Source organism: Myotis daubentonii, chromosome 20 (genome assembly GCF_963259705.1).
Source record: "Myotis daubentonii chromosome 20, mMyoDau2.1, whole genome shotgun sequence".
In the NCBI taxonomy this organism is placed as follows: domain Eukaryota; kingdom Metazoa; phylum Chordata; class Mammalia; order Chiroptera; family Vespertilionidae; genus Myotis; species Myotis daubentonii.
Genome location: NC_081859.1, coordinates 2,147,930 through 2,168,744, shown reverse-complemented (window position 1 = coordinate 2,168,744; position 20,815 = coordinate 2,147,930). Strand labels below are relative to the sequence as shown.

At 41.1% G+C, this 20,815-nt stretch overlaps 1 protein-coding gene across 4 annotated transcripts in view; it reads left to right on the top strand.

The window, feature by feature from the left end:
• LOC132222545 (complement factor H-like) overlaps positions 1-20,815 on the top strand; it is a 209,030-nt gene that overhangs the window by 35,156 nt on the left and 153,059 nt on the right. Inside the window, exons 22-23 of one of the 4 annotated variants that reach the window (XM_059677633.1) lie at positions 17,506-17,679; positions 18,505-18,684. In XM_059677633.1, the coding sequence (XP_059533616.1) occupies positions 17,506-17,679; positions 18,505-18,684 (354 nt within the window). Of the gene's footprint in view, positions 1-10,184; positions 10,418-13,054; positions 13,281-17,505; positions 17,680-17,890; positions 18,013-18,504; positions 18,685-20,815 lie in introns of those variants that run through there. The other 3 variants (XM_059677636.1, XM_059677635.1, XM_059677639.1) reach the window with 3 other exon arrangements.

The following is a 20,815-nucleotide window of genomic DNA, read 5'->3' as shown; positions in this document are numbered from 1 at the left end:
TAGTTTTGCTTATCTATCCATGGCTCACTATACCCCAAATGATGAAATGCAACATCTACTATCCATCTAGCTCATACAATCATTCAAACAGGTGATAAGGAGGTATTAGATTCTAATCAGGGGCCTAGCTATTGTAACAGGGACATGAAAGCTGCTAAAAATAAAATACCGAGTATAAACACGTAGAACGCATTCACCCAGTGTGCTGTGAAATGTGAGCCAATGTTTACAGAACAGAGACTGGCAGGAAGCACAGTGAAACACCTACCATAACTACAGTTCCATTTAGATATAATAGGCGTGGGCATTGGGTTCAATTCCTATATCCTCCCATTCTCTATCTTTAACATATATCACCTTTGAGCCACAAGAATATGTTAATTTAAATTTAATACATACAAAAAGTAAGACAATACATCCTAAGAAGTATAAAGAACTCTTTCATAATGTTGTGGGCAGGTGGTCGGGGTAAACTGCCGGAAGTGAAATTCATGGATCATCAAGCAATTCCATAGGCATTTCTAACTTCTTTGCACAGGGGGCTGTGGTTTCCCTCTTTGGTAGATCGAACATGGTGCCTTGGTGTAGTTTAAGGCGCATTTTGTTAGGAAAGTGCTTATTTACATTGAAGATATTTAAGGACTCTTCCTTTTGGCTTTTTCTCTTAACTTTCTCATTAAGGTACCTGTCTCTTTTCCTATTATTTTTCTTTGTTTAGAAATAATACCATCATCACTTTTAATTGCACTCTTCTGTGGTATAAATTAAAAGTATTTCCAAGTTGTTATGTGACTTCTGAGTTCATGTTAATTTTTCTAGGCAGACCTTTTTAAAATGTATGTTCTTATAATTACTGCTCATTCTGTGCTTACTCTGTGTGTGGGCGTGTATTTCCGGATTCCTTATTCCCACTGGTTAAGGTGTTTATTATTATGACACTTCCACACCATGATAAAGAGAGAATATTTGTTATCGATTTAGATACTTAGGAATAAAAGCTTCCAACTCATTTCTTTTTAAAGGTGAATTTTAGAATCATTTGTCAGTGACATTTAATTTTGGTTAAATAAGAAAATTTCTCTTGGGTCAAATTGAAAGCATTAATTAATTGTGGAGAACAGACATCTTAATGATAGGAAGTCTTCAATCCACAAACACATGGACTTTTTCATTTCTTTGAATTTTTTTTTCCTTGTGCTTTGAAATTTGCAGTGTAGCAATCTTACCAATATTTTGTTGGCATTTTCCTTCATACTTTAAGTCTTTTAACGTTTATAAATGATAGTGTTCTTTTTTAACATCTTATTTTCTAATGTTTGTTTCTAATATAAAGAAAATGCATTTGAGTATTAGTTATAGTAGCTCTTTTTTGTAGAATATTAAAAAGTTTTCTACAAATTCATATTTTTTTTCTTTCCTTACAGTATTCATGCAGTTTTTCCCCTTGCCTTGGTCTCTGGTGTTTCTCTATTGAATATTATTTTTTCTAATATTACCATAACCACTCACCTTACACAGACTTCGTTCTTACAAAGTTTACATTTTCCAGTGTTTTGCTTTCAACTAGTCACTTTAAAAATATATTATTTTTTTAGTTCAGTGAGGAAGGGAGAAGGAAAGAGATATAGAAGCATCAATGATGAGAGCTAGTAAATTAAATGTATTTTAACTGATCGACTGCCTCCTGCATACCCCCTAATGGGGATTGAGCCCACAACCCAAGCATGTGCCCTAACCAGGAATCATACTGTGCCCTCCTGGGTCATAGGTCAATGCTCAACCACTGAGCCACACCGGGCAGTCTCAACTGGTCATTTTTTAATATTTACATTGGTCTTTAGGGAAACAGCTCATAATTGGGTTTTCTCTTTGTTCAATTCTACTTCATCTTCTTATTGGCTTGTCATTGTGATTTACCATCAAAAATGACTACTGATGGATGTATTTATGCCATTTGCCAATTGCTTCTAATTTGTGGCACTTTTGCTAGTATTCTGTAGAATCCTCTTCATTCTTTTACATTAGTCTATGCTTTTAGCATTTAATTTCATACCATTTGTCAGTTATTAGGTATCTATTTTTTCTAGTTGATCTAGGCCTTATAATATCCATTTTTGGGCAATCAAATGGTAGTTGATTATTAATGAAAACTGAGGGGTTTTGCAAAGCTTTTTGAACTTTGATGTTTACTAAGTGACCTGCGTAAGCTAGCTTCCCCTTATTTCACTTAAATTCAGAGCTGCTCTAGCTAACTACAGTGAATTTAAACCCCAAACAGCAGTGCTGGACTCTGCGCTAACACAGCCGGGAGCCCGCCATGCTGTTATTAGTCACGGTCATCCTCACCCTGTGGGTCTCCTGGGCTCATGCACAAGGTGAGTTGAAATTGATGGGAATATTTAGCTTCCTTTTTAAGTAGGATTTTATCGTTCTTAATTTCTCTTTCTTTTTGTTGATTCTCACTTGAGGATATCTTTTCCATTGATTTTTAGAGAGAGTGGAAAGGACAGAGAGAAGGGGAGATGAGATAGATAGATGATAGATAGATAGATAGATATGTATGGATATAAAGAGACACATAGATTGGTTGCCTCCCTCACAAGCCCGGACCAGGACTGGGACCCAACATGCAACCCAGGTACATGCCCTTGACCAGGTGTGACCCTGAGATGCTTAGGTGCCTGGGTCCTTGCCCTGACCACTTAGCAAAACCTGTCAGGGCTGTCTTTGTTTTTTAAATGAATTTGCTGGTAGGAACTTTGTGTCATAAGGTCACAACTTTCACCATTCGCATGGAGACAGTGACAAGCCAGCCCAGTGGCACCTCAGTTCTTATCAAATAACAGTACTGTATTGAGTTGGCAGGTTAAAATAAACCAGAGAGAAAATACATATATATATCATGATGGGATAATTATCACATACTCACCTCAGGGGAAGTGAAAGCAGATTGTTTGCTATCCTCTGAGTTCCACAGTGTGAGAGCCACCCCACAGGGACCAGGGAGTCATGTGACAATGTTCATGAGGCCATGACTAGAACACGTCACAGAAAAGCTAAACTATCGCTCCAGCATTGCTGCGGGACTCTTATTTCCAATACAAGACAATTTGGAGAGGGATGGATATTTTCATAATTTTACATATGGTGAAGATTTTATAGATAATTATGTCAAACCATCATCAGGTTATACATTTTAAAAATGTTTAGTCTCATACATTTTAACTTTTTAAAGTTATTATAGGTCATTAATGTTACTGTCAACTTAATATTTTAACAAAAATAGCTATATGTAACAATTTTCTTTAAAAAAAAGAAATATATATATATAAGTTCCAGTGTAATCTCACTGAATTTTATTTTGTTTTCTGAGACCATGAACAAATGTTGAGACTTTAAACATTTTTAAAAGTACTTATATTATTAAATTTACAAAAAATTCATTATAATTTTTCTCTGTCATTTATTTTATCATCTATTCTCACTTTTTTTAAATTGATTTCAGAGAGGAAGGGAGAGGGAGAGAAAGACAGAAACACCAATGATGAGAGAGAACCATTGATCCGCTGCCTCCTTCACATTCCCTACTGGAAATCGAGCCCTCAATCTGGGCATATGCCCTTGACCGGAATCCAACCTAGGACCCGTCAGTCCCCAGGCCTACACTATCCACTAAGCCAAACGGGCTAAGGCCAGTCCTCTCATGTTTGAATTATCATAAATCAGAACTTGAGCGAGCCCAACATGTCTCGTCAAATACCAGGTGTGAGTAGACTATGCATCGCTGTCCACAATTAATTTCATAATTTGTTATATGCTGGGTTTTGTGTGGTGTTGAATTTGGGGAATTTCCTTACCTAACAATGATCATAAAACAACGAAGCTTCCCTGGTGTCCCAGTGGAAAGCACCCCAGTCCCCGGGTCACTCATAGGAAGGACTCGAGCATCACTGAGTAGGATGTCTGGGAGCGATCCTGGAGCAAACCTTCCGGGGTCCCGAGGGGCAACACTACCACGTGCCTGGAAGAAAGAGGCTCAGAATAAGTGTGAACAGTCCTCATCAGAACTTCACAACCCCAGGGAGTTGAGGGCAGAGGAAGGCATGTATGATGAGGTCATTGCCATATACGGAATATCATGATGGAAGTGATGGCTTTGGGGAAAGAGGATTCAAGACACAAGAGGCACAGATGCTCCAGGTGAGCCATGCGGGGAGGGAAGTGAGTGATGAGGGGAAAGATGGAGACCGTGCTCATTCTAATGCCACTTTGCTCGTTGGTAAGAACAAGAAGTGGCAGCCAATGGATTCTTATATAATGACTATAATTCAGGGTAGTGATTTCTGCATAATCCACGTGTCCTTTGCTTTTCAGAAATAACATGTGATCCTCCAATAATTCCAAACAGTGACTTTGCTTCTAAACTGAACAAATACAGACTGGATGATGTCATCACATACCAATGCAGAAATGGCTTTTCCCATCCACCCCTCCTGGGAAATACAACAAAATGCACTCTTCTAGGCTGCGTACCTCGTCCCAGATGTGTCCGTAAGTCCCACTCAGGTCCTGACCTGCTTCTTCGTTATAAATTCCTTCCCTTAAACACCAAGAAATGGGGCCCTGAGAAGCCCAGTCCTTGCCTCGCTGAGAAGGGACAGCAGAGGACTCAGGGGCGCTCTGTGCTTTTCAAAGTCGCCAATTCTAAGTAGGACAATGTCCCATCAGTGTAAGTGAGAAACCCTTTTCAATTTTGCTTCAATGTTAAGTGTGTGTGTGTGTGTGTGTGTGTGTGTGTGTGTGTGTGTGTCCAGATAATATAATTCTAATATCTGACCTAGGGTATTGGGTAAGAACACCACCACTTAACACCGAGTAGAATAGTAACTGGTTTCTATATAACAAACTCCCCGAACATACGGCCTTAGAACAACAGCCCCCACGTGTCAGCGCTGGCAGGGTCAGGATTTGGCTGACGCTTAGCTGCCTGGTTCTGGGTCACTCCCTGCCGCTCCCTGGGATGCTGCCCTGGTTGTGGGGGAGAGGGCTGGGCCGGGCTGCAGCATATGCTGTCAAGGAGCCGGCTCCCAGGCCTCAGAGCCACAGACTCCTGTGTCAGCCTTGGCAGGGTGAGGATTGGGAGCTGCTTCCCTGCCCAGTGCTGACTCACTCCCTGCTGCTCCCTGGGACGCTGCCTGTTAGGGTCCCGAAGGAGGAACGCAGGAGGCCTACTGGTGAGGGATTATAAATGTATTAGGTCATCAGGATGTAGGATGGGCTGAATCACGAATAGGCGCCAGCCCGCAGGGACAGGGAGTGGGAGGTTGTAAAGGACTCTAGGGGGGTTTTCTGGAAGGAGGATTCCCTGGGCGGGTCGGATTCTGGGAAAGTCCAGAGGGGAGAGAATGGTCTCAGCAAGTGGGATGAGGTCTCAGGGGAAGGGAATGTGGGCTGTGAAGTGGTCTGAGCTCAGTTCCCAGGGGCGGGGTATCCATTCAATTATCGGATGAGACCTCACACTGCCCAGGCTGTGGGGGGAGCGGGCTGGGCTGCAGCACGTGCTTCCAAGGGGCCCACTCCCAGGGCGAGTGCAGGAGCCTCCGCAGCCGTCCCCATCGGCGGCCTGAGGGCAGGAACCCTCCCTGAGCGATGACCTGAGGGCCCTGGGGGCGCCTCCAGAGCATCGATGACCTGGTCACATGGTCCCCCTAAGCCACATGACCTCTTCAGAAGAGCGCCCCTCAGTCCAGCCTCACTCAAGGGAGGGGCACGGGCTCCCTGTATGAGGGGATGAGTGTGGGAGACACTGTGCACTTTCTAAAGCCCCACCTGTCACACACGCCCCTTAGCCCACAGGGCACTTCATTCCTGGGGGGCTGCCCCTTTTCCAGTGTTTTCTGTCTCTACCATCTCATTGCTGCTCCTTGTGGATCAGCTCATTGGAAAAGGGGCCCGCACTTAAGCTGGATCTTCCATGGGTGACAAATGAAATGATACACATAACAGGTCAATGGCTCAGTGTTCATTCAAGGCCAAGGCCAAATGAATGTGGACAGTCAGGTGCCTTAAAGAGGAGGCCATGACCACCGTGACACAGGCCTCAGTGTACATAACAATGACAAGGAGAGTGATGGTTTATGTAGATAATATTGACCTACAGTGTTGTGTTACTTTCAGGTGTTCACTCTAATGATTCCGTATTTGTATATATTGTGAAATGATCAGGGAACAAGTGTTATTCACATCATCTGAAGATGATAACTTCTCTTGTCCTAGAAAGCCTAATGCAATGAGTGTATTTCTGGGCATATGAGAGTATAATTCATCAATGAAACAAGGTATCTCTCATTACATTTTTGTAAGGTAAAAACATTACTTATACTGTGTTTTGTTTGTTTTACTTGCTAGCTAAGCCCTGTGACTTCACAGAAATAAAACATGGACGCCTATATTGGGAAGATAGCATTACACCACACTTTCCAGCGTCGGTAGGACAATCGTTTCCCTATAGCTGTGACAAAAACTATGTCAGACATTCACAATTTTTCTGGGGATTAATCACTTGCACACCAGAAGGATGGTTCCAGAAAGTGGCCTGCCGCAGTGAGTGAACCTCTCTATCCTGTGTATGTAGCAATAGTTCAGAGTTCAGAGAGCAGCACATGAGCTTCCCTAAGCCTGTGTGAGAAAAATACAGTCAAGGGAAGCGTTCTATGAGCAGAAAGACCAATATAGGTATTTTCTTTTATGACAGGTCCCTCATTAAAAACATGGGAGATACAAAAAGGACTTTATAACAATATTGGTATCATTTATTCATAGTTTAATTGTGAAAATTATAGATAAATAATCTGTAATATTTGGCTTTTCTCTTTTTTTAATTTACTAGCAACACTAGTTTTTCTTAAGCTGCATGTTGGGGTGCTTATGGATTCTAATATTGTGAAGGTGATTTTCTTTTTTTCTTCTTTTTTTTATTGCTTAAAGTATTACAAAGGGTATTACATATGTATCCATTTTATCCCCCCGCCCTAGACAGTCCCCTAGCCTCCCCTATCACCCAGTGTCTTATGTCCATTGGTTATGCTTATATGCATGCATACAAGTCCTTTAGTTGATCTCTTACCCCCCTCCCTCCTGCCCCCCAACCCACCCCGGCCTTCCCGCTGCAGTTTGACAATCTGTTTGAGGCAGCTCTGCCTCTGTATCTATTATTGTTCAAAAGTTTATAATGGTCTCTATTGTCCATGAATGAGTGAGATCATGTGGTATTTTTCCTTTATTGACTGGCTTATTTCACTTAGCATAATGCTCTCCAGTTCCATCCATGCCGTTGCAAATGGTAAGAGTTCCTTCGTTTTTAGAGCAGCATAGTATTCCATCGTGTAGATGTACCACAGTTTTCTAATCCATTCATCTACTGATGGGCACTTAGGCTGTTTCCAGATCTTAGCTATGGTGAATTGTGCTGCTATGAACATAGGGGTGCATATATCCTTTCTGATTGGTGTTTCTGGTTTCTTGGGATATATTCCTAGAAGTGGGATCACAGGGTCAAATGGGAGTTCCATTTTCAGTTTTTTAAGGAAACTCCATACTGTCTTCCATAGTGGCTGCACCAGTCTGCATTCCCACCAGCAGTGCACAAGTGTTCCTTTTTCTCCACAACCTCTCCAGCACTTGTCGTTTGTTGATTTGTTGATGATAGCCAGTCTGACAGGTGTGAGATGGTACCTCATTGCTGTTTTGATTTGCATCTCTCGGATGATTAGTGACTTTGAGCATGTTTTCATATGTCTCTTGGCTTTCTGAATGTCCTCTTTTGAAAGGTGTCTATTTAGGTCCTTTGCCCATTTTTTGATTGGATTGTTTATCTTCCTTTTGTTAAGTTGTATGAGTTCCCTATAAATTTTGGAGATTAGGCCCTTATCAGATATGTCATTGGCAAATATGTTTTCCCACACAGTGGGTTTTCTCGTTGTTTTGTTGATGGTTTCTTTTGCTGTGCAGAAGCTTTTTATTTTGATGTAGTCCCATTTGTTCATTTTTTCTTTAGTTTCAAGTGCCCTAGGAGCTGTATCAGTGAAGAAATTGCTTCGGCATATGTCTGAAATTTTCTTGCCTTTGGATTCTTCTAGAATTTTTATGGTATCCTGTCGTACATTTAAGTCCTTTATCCATTTTGAGTTTATTTTTGTATATGGTGTAAGTTGGTGGTCTAGTTTCATTTTCTTGCATATATCTGTCCAATTTTCCCAACACCATTTATTGAAGAGACTATCTTGGCTCCATTGTATGTTCTTGCCTCCTTTGTCAAATATTAATTGAGCATATTGGTTCGGGCCGATTTCTGGGCTCTCTATTCTATTCCATTGATCTGTATGCCTATTCTTGTGCCAGTACCAGGCAGTTTTGAGAACAGTGGCTTTGTAATACAACTTGATATCTGGTATTGAGATCCCACCTACTTTGTTCTTTTTCAGGATTGCTGCAGCTATTCGGGGTCTTCTTTTATTCCAGATGAATTTTTGGAAAGTTCGTTCTAGATCTCTGAAGTATGCTGTTGGTATTTTAATGGGAAGTGCGTTGAATTTATAGATTGCTTTGGGTAGTATGGACATTTTAATGATGTTGATTCTACCAATGTGAAGGTGATTTTCAATTCATTATTTTGACCAAAATTATTCTTTTTTATCATCATTTTATACTTCTCAGGGAAATGTGTTTTCAATGATTCGGAGCATGAACAGTTTCCATTTAAAGTAAATCGTGTGTACAAGGCGATACTATGAAAGTTGACTGCCGTCCGGGCTACAGTCTCCCGAACTCACAGAGCACAGTGACATGTACGGAGAATGGCTGGTCCTCGCCTCCCAGATGCATCAGTAAGTAAGCATCCTGAGATCCAGTCCATTTGGGATTTTTCTAAGACCAGACGGATCGCTGTGGAAAGTTCTATGTGTCAACTCTCAAGGTGAATGTACCAAGTCTTCTTTGCCTTCAGACATGACTTAGACCTGTCCATCTACTCAGTCGTGTGAACAGGACATTTAGAATTTATCTTTGAAAGTCAATGCTTCCTCTTCTAGATAACCTAGTCAGGAGCTATTATTTCTAGAATATTCTGACTTGGGTATATTAACTTTGGTTTCTGGTCCTGCCACATACTGGGTTTGCTGTCATCTCCAATGGAAGATTGTGTTTGAAAAGTTTTAAATTTTTGATAGCGAATAGATTGTTTCTTTATGGAATTAAGTAACAGTGAGCAGTAAGTCATGAATGGCACAAAATAATGTTAAATGAAACAGAGATTGGAGTCACATACAGCATGTGCTCATTGAAGAAGAATTTAAATTAAAAATTTTAATCAAATTAAAAAATAAATACACCGCCTGCCCAATGTCACATATATGTCGCTGTCAGCCATTTCACATGTGATTGCATGTATTCGTGTCACGTGGTTAGAAATGAGGGCTCATATGCAGTTATATCTGGCTTTCACATGGGGTTCTGAATGTTGTTTTGAGGATGTTGTTTAGAAATGAAGGGTAATTCTTACAGACATTGCTTATACATCAGGATAGAGTAGAGCTGACCTTTCATTGGAGCCCTGCATGTTTTAGAAAAGCAGTAATCACTGATTTGAACTGGGAATTCAGGAATCTACTGAGCTTGTGCAAAACAACAGCCTGAGCCCCTAAAGGACTCTCTTTGTCCAGCTTTCCCTACACCCGGTTCACGGGTTGAAATACTTACCATTAATTCACTCAATAACCATTGAGGAATAAGAACAGTTACAGATATTTAAAAAAAGACTGTTTTCAAGAAAAAACTAACCCATATGCGACAGAAGGTGAAAAGATTGCCTAAAAAAAACACCAGGAGATATCACTTCTTACATTTTTAAACATTGTTTTTCATTTCAGGGTCTCCCTTTAGTGAAAAAGCTGTACCCTTTGCCACTCATTTTTAAAATCAGTGTGGATAAACTTTCAGTTCTGGGAATCATTAGGGAAAAGAGGGTGTTTTATATAAATACATGGATCATGTATCCAAGGACTACAGTCTTCTCTAAGACTCACACTCTGATGGTAAAGTTTAGTATTACCGGAATGAGATTTTGTTAGTTGGATTCTACATGATACGGCATTAGAAACACAATGGTCACCTTTATTTTGCTTTAGAACATTGTGACATGCCCATATTTGAAAATGCCAGAGCTGTAATCACCGGAAAACCATTTCGACCTAATGACATGTTGGACTACCAGTGCCTGGATGGCTATGAAAACAGAGATGGAAGCACCAACGGCTCCATGGTGTGTGGTGAGGGCAGGTGGCTCCACTTGCCAACCTGCTTTAGTAAGTATTTTGATTCCAGCATTTCCTTTTCCAAGAATTGAAAAGTCTACGTGTATGTTGTCCTCGCTTGAGTGTGGGTGACCTAAGGCATTTTGAACCACATGGTGGTTACCAGGTTTAAAGTGCAAAAGAGGGACAATACTTCCTGGGCAGCTTTACATGAATAGTTCACAATAAAAGTACAGTTTGTTCTTCAACAGTTAAAATGCTGTCTTTCAGAATCTGCAGACAAGGTGGGCCTCCTCCAGTGATTAGCGATGGAGACATCACCTCCTTCCCATTGGAAGGGTACCCTCCAGGGTCAAGAGTGGAATACCAATGCCAGGCCTACTGTGAACTCCGGGGTCCTCAATACGTAACCTGTAGTTCTGCAAAGTGGTCCGAACCCCCGAGATGCATAGGTAAGTTCTCAAGTTTCTTCTGGATCCTCAGACCATGAGGGTGATGTTGATGAGCTGGTGTGCGGTCTACCAGTCATGCAGTCAGAGTCTAGAACTGTGCTCACCAACAGCTCTCCTGCTCAATGTTTCACATCGGAGACTCGTGTGCAGGGCTGTGAGCTTGGAGGATCCCTATGTGAACAATGAAAAGGTCCTTTAAACAGGAACATTCAGAGAGGTTCATTCTGATACATTAGCTGGTCCCACCACTCTGGACCCTACCCGACTCATCCCCTCCTGTGTATGTGTCCCCTTCTGTGGGAGATTACAGCAAACCCAGTAAGTGGGTAGACTGAAAATCAAGGTTACCATACCCAAGTCAGAATAGTCTAGAAATAGCTCCATACTAGGTTATATAGAAAAGAAAGTATTGAATTGCAAAAAAATTCTAAAACTGAAGTTGAAATGACTGAGTGGTTCTCAACCTCCTGGCCCTTTAAATACAGTTCCTCATGCTGTGACCCAACCATAAAATGATTTTCGTTGCTACTTCATAGCTGTCATGTTGCTACTGTTATGAATCGTAATGTAAATATCTGATATGTAGGACGGTCTTAGGCGACCCCTATGAAAGGGTCGTTCGACCACCAAAGGGGTTGCGACGCACAGGTTGAGAACCGCTGGAGTAGATGGACAAGTCTAACACATGTCTCCCAGCACAAGCAAGACCTGCTCCCATTATCTGGGGACATCAAATCAGTTCGGCGACAGAGCTAAGACTGTATTTGAGTCTTGGAATTGAAATACACAGAGAGCATTTAAGATCATCAAAGACAACCTCCAATATTGTGTAAAAAATTACACAGACATATGGTATATTAAAGCAAAGAGATAAATTTTTGCTTGAAGTAGTTAAGACAGAAAGATCTGAAAAAGTGTTTTGACAGGTATGTAGAACCCACATAATATATATTTGGATATAAACAGCATCTGAATGTACTGAGAAACATTTGAAAATTTTTGGATATAAAAAGTCATATGTGTTATAATGTTTCATCATATAATAGTTAATGGGATGTGTTGGAACTTACTTTGAGCTATTTCTATTACCAATAACAGTGATGGCTAAACAAGAATATAAAATATTTGGGTCAATAGAAGAAAAATAGGAGTCCATGATATCGTGAAAATTTTATATATGATTGGAAAAAGATATATATATATAATGGAATGTTACTCAACCATAAGAAAAGATTAAATACTGCCATTTGTGACAACGTGGACAGGCCTTAAGAATATCATGCTAAGTGAAATAAGTCAGACAGAAAACATTTGAACCATTGATTTCACTCATATGTGGGTTACTAAAAAAGGAGAGAGAACTCATGGTCATGGACAACAGTGCAGTGATTGTGGATGGGAAGGGAGTGGGTGGATTTGAAAGAGTGCAGAAGGGGAATAAATAGTGATGAAAAAAATTAATAAAAATTTGTGTATAATCCTGTTGATATTCAAAACCTCTCTAGGTGTATTTCCTTGCATCCATGCAGTCTAGCTTTACCATAGAGAATGAAGAAGATTAGATAGATAGATAGATAGATAGATAGATAGATAGATAGATAGATAGATAGATAATAGGTAAATATATAGATAATTAGGTAATAGATAAATAGATATGATGAGTGGATATGGGTAGCTAGATGGATGGATGGATATAGAGATATAGAGATGTATTTATGTATAAATATACATAGCTGTATTTTAATAAAAGATTTTTTATTAGAAAGTCTATGATTTCCTATGGTTCTCTTTCCCCATTTTGTGGGCATAAGAGAAAAATACAAACATGGATTAACCCAGAAAAATGTAACTAAACTGGGAGCATTGGTAGCCACTGCCCATTGAGTGGGAAGTGGACAAGGAAGAACCGTGGCCACCATGGAGCAGGCTCCCGTGTCCACTGGACAGGAAGTCACCTTGTGGGTGCCCCACATCCCAGAGACAGAGAGCCGAGGCCCTGGGGTCACACTGCCGGGTCCACACTCATCGTCCATCTGATGAGCACTGTGAGCTTGGACAGGTGTGCCTGACCTTCCGTCCCCTCAGCTTCCTGGTGTGTGAGGAGGAGCAGCTGCCTGCTGAGGAGCTGTGAGGGCCCACAGACCAACGTGGAGAACAGGACTTGGCCCACATTGATGATGTACATTAGCTGTTTTGATTATTTCATCCTCTAAATTACTCATTACTTTGAAGTTTTATTTGTTTATAAAAGGAAAGTTTATTTATTGTTTTCATTATTTCTTCTTCCTTCAGATCCATGTGTAATATCAGAAGAAATCATGAATGAAAAGAACATACAGTTAAAAAGGAAAGATAACAAACGCTATTATGTAAAAACAGGAGATACCGTTGAATTTATGTACAAATTTGGACGCAAGGCGGTGACGTCAGTGCAGTCATTTCAAGCCGTGTGTCGGGAAGGGGCAGTGGAGTTCCCCAGATGTGAATGAAGAAGCCCCGTGGCCCCAAATATGTGGCCAGTCCCGCCTACTGCTCTTTGCTCAAAGCTTCCAGTCTTCTGGCATTTCCTGGTCTTTCCCACTATATTTCGAAGGACATGAAGGCAATGTGTTAGCCTCCTTTTCAACTTAATCTTCTCCCAAAGATGTTATCACAAAGTATATCATCACTTACACTTGTACCAAGACAATAATTCTTCACCGTCGTGGGATTAGACTACTTGCCAATAGAGCAATAAACTTCAATGGAGGTAACGGTGTGGCCTTCTGCCTATTGAATCAGATGTTTAACCGTCAAGCAAAGCACGTGAGCTTAGAACAGCCGTGGGCAAACTACGGCCCGCGGGCCGGATCTGCCAGTTTGAAATGAATTAAACTATTGAAATAAAAGACCGTACCCTTTTATGTAATGATGTTTACTTTGAATTTATATTAGTTCACACAAACACTCCATCCATGCTTTTGTTCCGGCCCTCCGGGCCGTTTAAGAACCCATTGTGGCCCTCGAGTCTAAAAGTTTGCCCACCCCTGCACCAAGAGGACCAGTTCCTTCAGGGTCAGGGCCCATGGCCTGGTAATGGGCTCATTCCCCAGTAGTGGGCATGCAGGAGGCAGCAGATAGATGTTTCTCTCTCATCCTGGATGTTTCTCTCTCTCTCTCCCTCTGCCTCCGATTCTCTCTAAAAACAAACCATATGAAAAACATTGAATGCCATGAATGTGCGGAATTCTTGGTCTTGGTGGTGTGGTCTGTTGTGAGTTTACAAAAAAATCAGTGCTGTCCTGCAGACAGGACCCTACACTGTGTGGACACACGGGGTGGTGTCCATAGACCCCTAGGACTGCAGTCGGGTGAGAACAAAGAGAAAACGAAAGTCACAGGGACATGCAGTCAGAGCTATTCCCATGTGAATCCCCTGGTTGAGAAAGAACCTCACACACGTTTTCAATAAGTGATTAATTTAAAAATTAGAATCTTGGAGCCTATTTTTAACTTTCCTAGGAAACTTGGGCAAGAACTAATTATGAAATTGAAACCATTCATGGGAATTGAGGGCATTAGCCTTTGAAATTTGTTATCTACCGAGTGACCTCAGTCAACTAGCTACCGGGTACTATCACTTAAATTCAGAGCCACACTTAGTAAGGGCTCATGATGCAGATTTAACCCCAAACAGCAGCCCTGGAAGATCTGCACTAACACACCCCCAGGGAGCCCACCATGCTGTTACTAGTCACGGTCATCCTCACCCTGTGGGTCTCCTGGGCTCATGGACAAGGTGAGTTGAAACTGACAGGAATATTTAACTTCCTTCTTAGGTAGGACTTTTCCCCTTTTCATTTGTCTTTGATTTTTTTTTTAATCCTCACCGGAGGATATTTTTTCCATTGATCTTTAGAGAGTGCGTGGAAGGGAAGGAGAAGGGGGAGAGAGAGAAAGAGAGGCACAGGGAAACATGGATGTGAGAGAGACATATGGACTGGTTGCCTCCTACACATGCCCCAACTTGGGCATGGGATCCAACCTACAAAAAAATTATGTGCCCTTGACCGGGAATTGAGACAGGGACCCTTGTTCTGTGGGCCAGTGTTCCTACCACTGAGCCAACTGGCCAGGGCTGTCTGTAATATTTGAATGAATTGACTTGAAAACAAAATAATCCTTGGGAACTATCAGGGATTCTACTGAGGAAGGGGGAGAATTTTAGGTGGAGATTGGGCCAGAGTGATGGCTGAAGCGATGCAGAACAGAGGACAGGTCTGGGATGCATTTTGGTGGTAGCAAACACAGGTAACATTACTGAATGTTGGGTGTCAGAGTAATCTTCAAGGGACTCACATGTTTATTTTAAACTAGAGGCCCGGTACAGGAATTCGTGCATGGGTGAGGCCCAGTCTCTCTGCCTCCATCTCGGCCAATCAGGCCAGCCAGGGGGAGGGGCCTGATAAGGGATTTATTATGAATATTGAGGGTTTACAGATTCATTTTGAATGTAAATAATTGATGTTTGGTTTTCTAAACTTCAAAGAAAATGTTCAGAAAAACGATCTTTTTCTCTTTTTTTCTATTACGTCTTAAAATTCTTTTCTTGAAGTTATTGGGGTGGCATTGGTTAATAATTGGTGGTAGGAAAATTGGACAGATACAAGCAGAAAAATGAAATTGGACCACCTTCTTACACCAAAAACAATAATAAACTCAAAATGGATTAAAGACTTAAATGTAAGGTGTGAACCGATAAAAATCCTAGAAGAAATCATAGGCAGTCAAATCTCAGACATTTGTCCCAGCATGATCTTTTCTGATATAGCTCCTCAAGCAAGGGAAACAAAGAAAAAAAATAAGCAAATAGGACTACATGAAACTAAAAACTTTTGCACGGCATAATCATCATTTTCATTGGCCTAAAAATCTCTATTAACCTTAGAGAGAGGACTGGAAAGAAACTTAAGATATAGAAGCTTAACTCTTACCAAAAAAATTTTGCTTTGCCTTTTATATTCAGTCTTCCATGTAACATTATGAAGATTTTTAGTCAGAATTTCATCTAAATGATCGCTGCAGTAGACATCTATTTTTCTCTTTATTCAGCTCTCTCCTGTGGCAGCCCTCCCACAGTGCAACACCCAAGCCTGAAAGGTGTGCTCTGCTTCCCTGGAGAGAAATGATCCTTTTATGTTTGTTTTGGGGAGTTCTTTTCTGTTCATTTTGTTTTTTTCCTTTTTTCTTCTTTATAAAGACTTTATTTTTTTTAGTCTTTAGTTTTAGGTTCACAGAAAAATTAAGAAGGTACAGAGATTTCACATATATCCCTTGCCCCCATACATGCATGATCTTCCCTATTGTGAATATCCCCTATAGGCTGGTACATTTGTCACAACGGATTGACACGTCATAATCACCCAAAGTTCACTCTTGGTGTTGTACATTCTATGGGTTTGGACAAATGTGTAGTAATAATGACATATATTTTCACTGTAGTATCGTACGGAGTAGATTTACTGGCCTAAAGATCCTCAGTGTTCCGCTCAGCACTCCCGTCCCCCAACCCCTGACTGTTCCAGAATTTACCAGGAGAAGGAAAAATATGCAGGAGTATCAGAGATAGAGGAAAAACCCATTTATTTTCAGATGTTTCACATGTACTAGTACAGTGACTCAGGGGAGACTGTTCCTCTCCAAATCCCGAGCAAACCAATATGGAGGAAGCTCTCCCATTATACCCTTTGGTTTCTCTGTCCCCCAAATATGGGTGGGACTTCCGGACCTTTCGCAGGCTTTGCAAAAAGCCCTGTGTGTTGGATGGAGGCTGTGAGACCACACCTAAAGGCGTGGCCTGGTGCCAGTGCTGATAACCCCTCTGGGGGTTGTGTATTGTTCATGGTTTATGGCTTCTGTAAAATGGGAGTATTTAGGTAAACAGGTCTTACAAGACCAGAGTGTGGAGAAAGGGGCAGTGACTTAATGACAGGATATCAAGAATGTGCATTAGGTTACTGGCACAGATTCAGATTGCGAGGCCCCCCAAAATGTATTATTTTCCCCATCATGACAACCACTGATCTTTTCACTGTTTCCATAGTTTTGCCTTTTCCAGAATATCATATGCTGTCCTCATACAGTATATAGCCTTTTCAGATGGCTTCTTTCACTTAGCATTATGCATTTAAGGTTCCTCCTCGTCTTTACAGCTGGGTACCTAATTTCTTTTTAGCTCTGGATAATATTCTGCATGTATCACAGTGAATTGTCCATTAACCTACTGAATAACATCTTGGTTGCTTCCAAATTTTGTCAATTAAAAATAAGCTGCTATAGACAAAAATAAAATAAAATAAAATCATAAAAATATATTTTTTCTTTAAAAAAAAAAAAAAGAAAGAAATAGTTGTAGCCATGGCTGGTGTGGCTCAGTTGATTGGGTGTCATCCCATGTACCAAGAAATCACTGGTTTGATCTAAGTCAGGGCACATGCTGGGGTTGTGAGCTTGATCCCCAGTAGGAGACATGCAGGAGACAGCCAATCTCTCTCTCTCTCTCTCTCTCTCTCTCTCTCTCTCTCTCTCTCTCAATCAATAAACAATAAAAAAATTTAACTTAAGATATAGAAGCTTAACTCTTACCAAAAAAAATTGCTCTACCTTCTTTTTTCAATCATGCGTGTAAACTTAGGAAGATTTTCCATCTCAAATGCATCTAAATGATCGCTACATTAGAGATCCATTGTTTTCTCTTTATTCAGGTCTCCCCTGTGGCAGCCCTCCCACAGTGCAAAATGCCTTTATACCAAACCAGAAGCCTAGGTATCGACATGGAGACACAGCACGTTATGAATGCAGGTGGCCTTTGGGCCTCATTGGGAATCCAGAAGTGACATGCTTAAGAGGGAAGTGGACAGACCCACCTGAGTGCAAGGGTAGGTGTCGCATTCTCCCCTCCCAGTCTCTGTGCAGCTTCTGTAAGCACTTGGTTACTAGACTCCTGTCCCGCTGGCCTTCATTGGTTACTCAGGTTTGTTGCTCTATCGTTTCCTGTAAATAGGTTTGGGGCCGGAAGGAGGTGAGTGTAGCTCCCACCTACTCCGCAGCTACCCTACATTCAGTAAATCAAATATTATCCTCTCTTAGAGTCAAAAGGACAATGTGGGCCCGCTCCTTCTATGGAGACATTACCACATTCCCATCACCAGTCTATGCTCCCGGGATGTAGCCAGCCCCACATGGCTCAGTGGTAGACCATCAACCTATGAACTAGGAGGTGACAGTTCACATCCCCAGTGTGGGGTGTGCTGGAAGCAGTACATCTGTGATTCCCTCTCATCGGTGATGTTTCTACCTCTCAATCCCTCTCTCTTCCTCTCTGAAATCATTAAAAAGATAGTCAATTGAATATGTTTGAAATAATTATGGGAAACAGATTTGGACAGAAACAAAAAATATATGTACATAGTGAGTGTGGCCTGTGTGGACAGATAAGAATTTGGATGTTAGAAGTTTGGTCTGGATCATGACCTGTATGCCCATCTCCTCAGGCTTTCAGTACCACCATCCCCAGGGACACCTTTGATAAATGCAAAATTATTCAATGTAATTGAGTCAAGACTCCTTGAATTTTCAACTTATAAGAAAAACATTGTACAATAAGCACCAGTTTGGTGTGTATTTATTATTCTAAAATACAATTATTTGCTGACATGTACTTTTAAAGATTTACTGAAAACTCTATGTTGTTGCTTTTTCAGCAATGACTTGTCCTAGCCCACCCAGATATGGCAATGCCATCCTCACAGGCCGGAAGAAGAAGAAGTCATATAAGTCAGGAGAACAAGTGATTTATCAATGTCCAAAATATTACCAAATGGATGGATCCAATATTGTACAGTGTATGAATGGCAGGTGGATAGGAACACCCACATGCAAAGGTATTTTGATGAATGGCTTCTGGCTTCATTAAAAATTAGATGCAGGTTCTGGTGAGTGCAGATGAAGGAAGGTTTATGCCTCAGCAGAGAGGAACGGGAAGTGCACTCAGTGCTGGGCATTGGGGCCCCAGAACCCTCAGAGTGTGACCCCGGAAACAGCCGTGTCAGCGTCTCTGGGGAATCGGTAGAAAGGCAAATGCAAACTCACAGGCTCACTCAGACTCAGCATCAGAAGCTCATGGGTTGTGACCCTGAAACCGTTGTAGCAATTCCCAGCGGGCTCTGTGCCCACTTTTGTGGGGAACCATAGCTTCAGCCTCTTATTGCTTTATATCCACCCGAGTCTCCCCAGTGAACCTCACAGTGCTCGCTGCAGTGCCCTTAAGCACTCACATTATTAGAGTATTTCTTGTAAATATATTTTACTCTTATTTTCCCTCAATTTCTGTGTGAATCTTTTGATGTTTAATCTTTATTGTTGAAAGTATTACAAAAATCCATTTTTCTACCCATTGACCCCTTCTGTCCTGGCCCTGGCCACTCCCCAGTCTTTCACCCCCCTGTTGTCTGTGTCCATGGGTTATGCATGTATGCATACAAGGTCTTCGGTTGTCTCTTCCCACCCCATCATCCCTCTGAGATTCCACAGTCTGTTGCTTTTTGGATCTTTTGAGTGATGATCTTTTCATTCAATTATATGATATCCCTCAAAGCCTGTTAAGAAAGAGAGTTCCTGTCTAAGAAAGAGGCTATTGTCGCTTATTTTCCAAGGGCCTAAAATAAACATTCAAAAACATGATGTTTGAGAAACACATTTTGATGCCAAATAGGAATTTATGATGAATATCTAGGGTTTAGAAATTCATTTTGAATTTATATAATTGATGGTTGGTTTACTAAACTTAAAGGAAAATATTCAGAAAAACTATCATTTTCTTTTTTCAATCACTTCATAAATTCATTTTAATTTTTATTGAATTTGTTGGGATGGCATTTGGTATTAAATAGTGCTGGGAAAATTGGACAGACACAAGCAAAAAATATGAAATTAGACCACCTTCTTAGACCAAAAATAAGAATAAACTCAAAATGGATTAAAGAATTAAATGTAAGGTGTGAAACCATAAAAATCCTAGAAGAAATTATAGGCAGTCAAATCTCAGATATTTCTCTCAGCACTATCTTTTCTGATATATCTCCTTGAGCAAGGGAAACGAAAGAAAAAAATAGACTACGTCAAACTAAAAAGTTTTGCACAGCATAATCATCATTTTCATTGGCCTAAAAATCTCTATTAACCTTAGAGTGGATGGGAAATAAATTTAAGATACAGAAGCTTAACACTTACCCAAAAAATTGCTTTATCTTTTTTCAGTCTTGCATGTAAACTTGTGAAGATTTTAAGCTCAATTGCGTCTAAATGATCGCTACCTTAGAGATCCATTGTTTTCTATTTATTCAGATGTCTCCTGTGGCAGCCCTCCCTCAGTGCAAAATGCCTTCATACCAAACCAGAAGCCTAGGTATCAACATGGGGACACAGCACATTATCAGTGCAGGCACCCTTTGGGACTCCTTGGGAAAGCAGTGGTGATATGCTTAAGTGGGAAGTGGACAGACCCACCTGAGTGCAAGGGTAGGTGTCTCATTCTCCCCTCCCAGTCTCTGTGCAGCTTCTGTAAGCACTTGGTTACTAGACTCCTGTCCAGCTGGCCTTCATTGGTTACTCAGGTTTGTTGCTCTATCGTTTCCTGTAAATCCATTTAGGGCCGGGAGGAGGTGAGTGTAGCTCCCACCTACTCTGCAGCTCCCTTAAAATCAACTGCTCACTCAATAAACCAACAATATCCTCTCTTAGAGCCCACAGGACAATGTGGGCGCCCTCCTGCTATTGACAATGGAGACATTACCACGTATCCATTACCAGTCTACGCTCTCTGGTCTTCAGTGGAGTATCAATGCCAGCCCTCCTATCAACTTATGGGAAACAGGAGAATAATGTGCCATGATGGACAGTGGTCTGAGCCACCCAAATGCTTAGGTAAGTCCTTTAATATTCCTGTGGACTCTGAGAAAATCAGTTTTATGTTTATGATAAAATTTTGATGAATTAATAAACAATTCTGCCCTA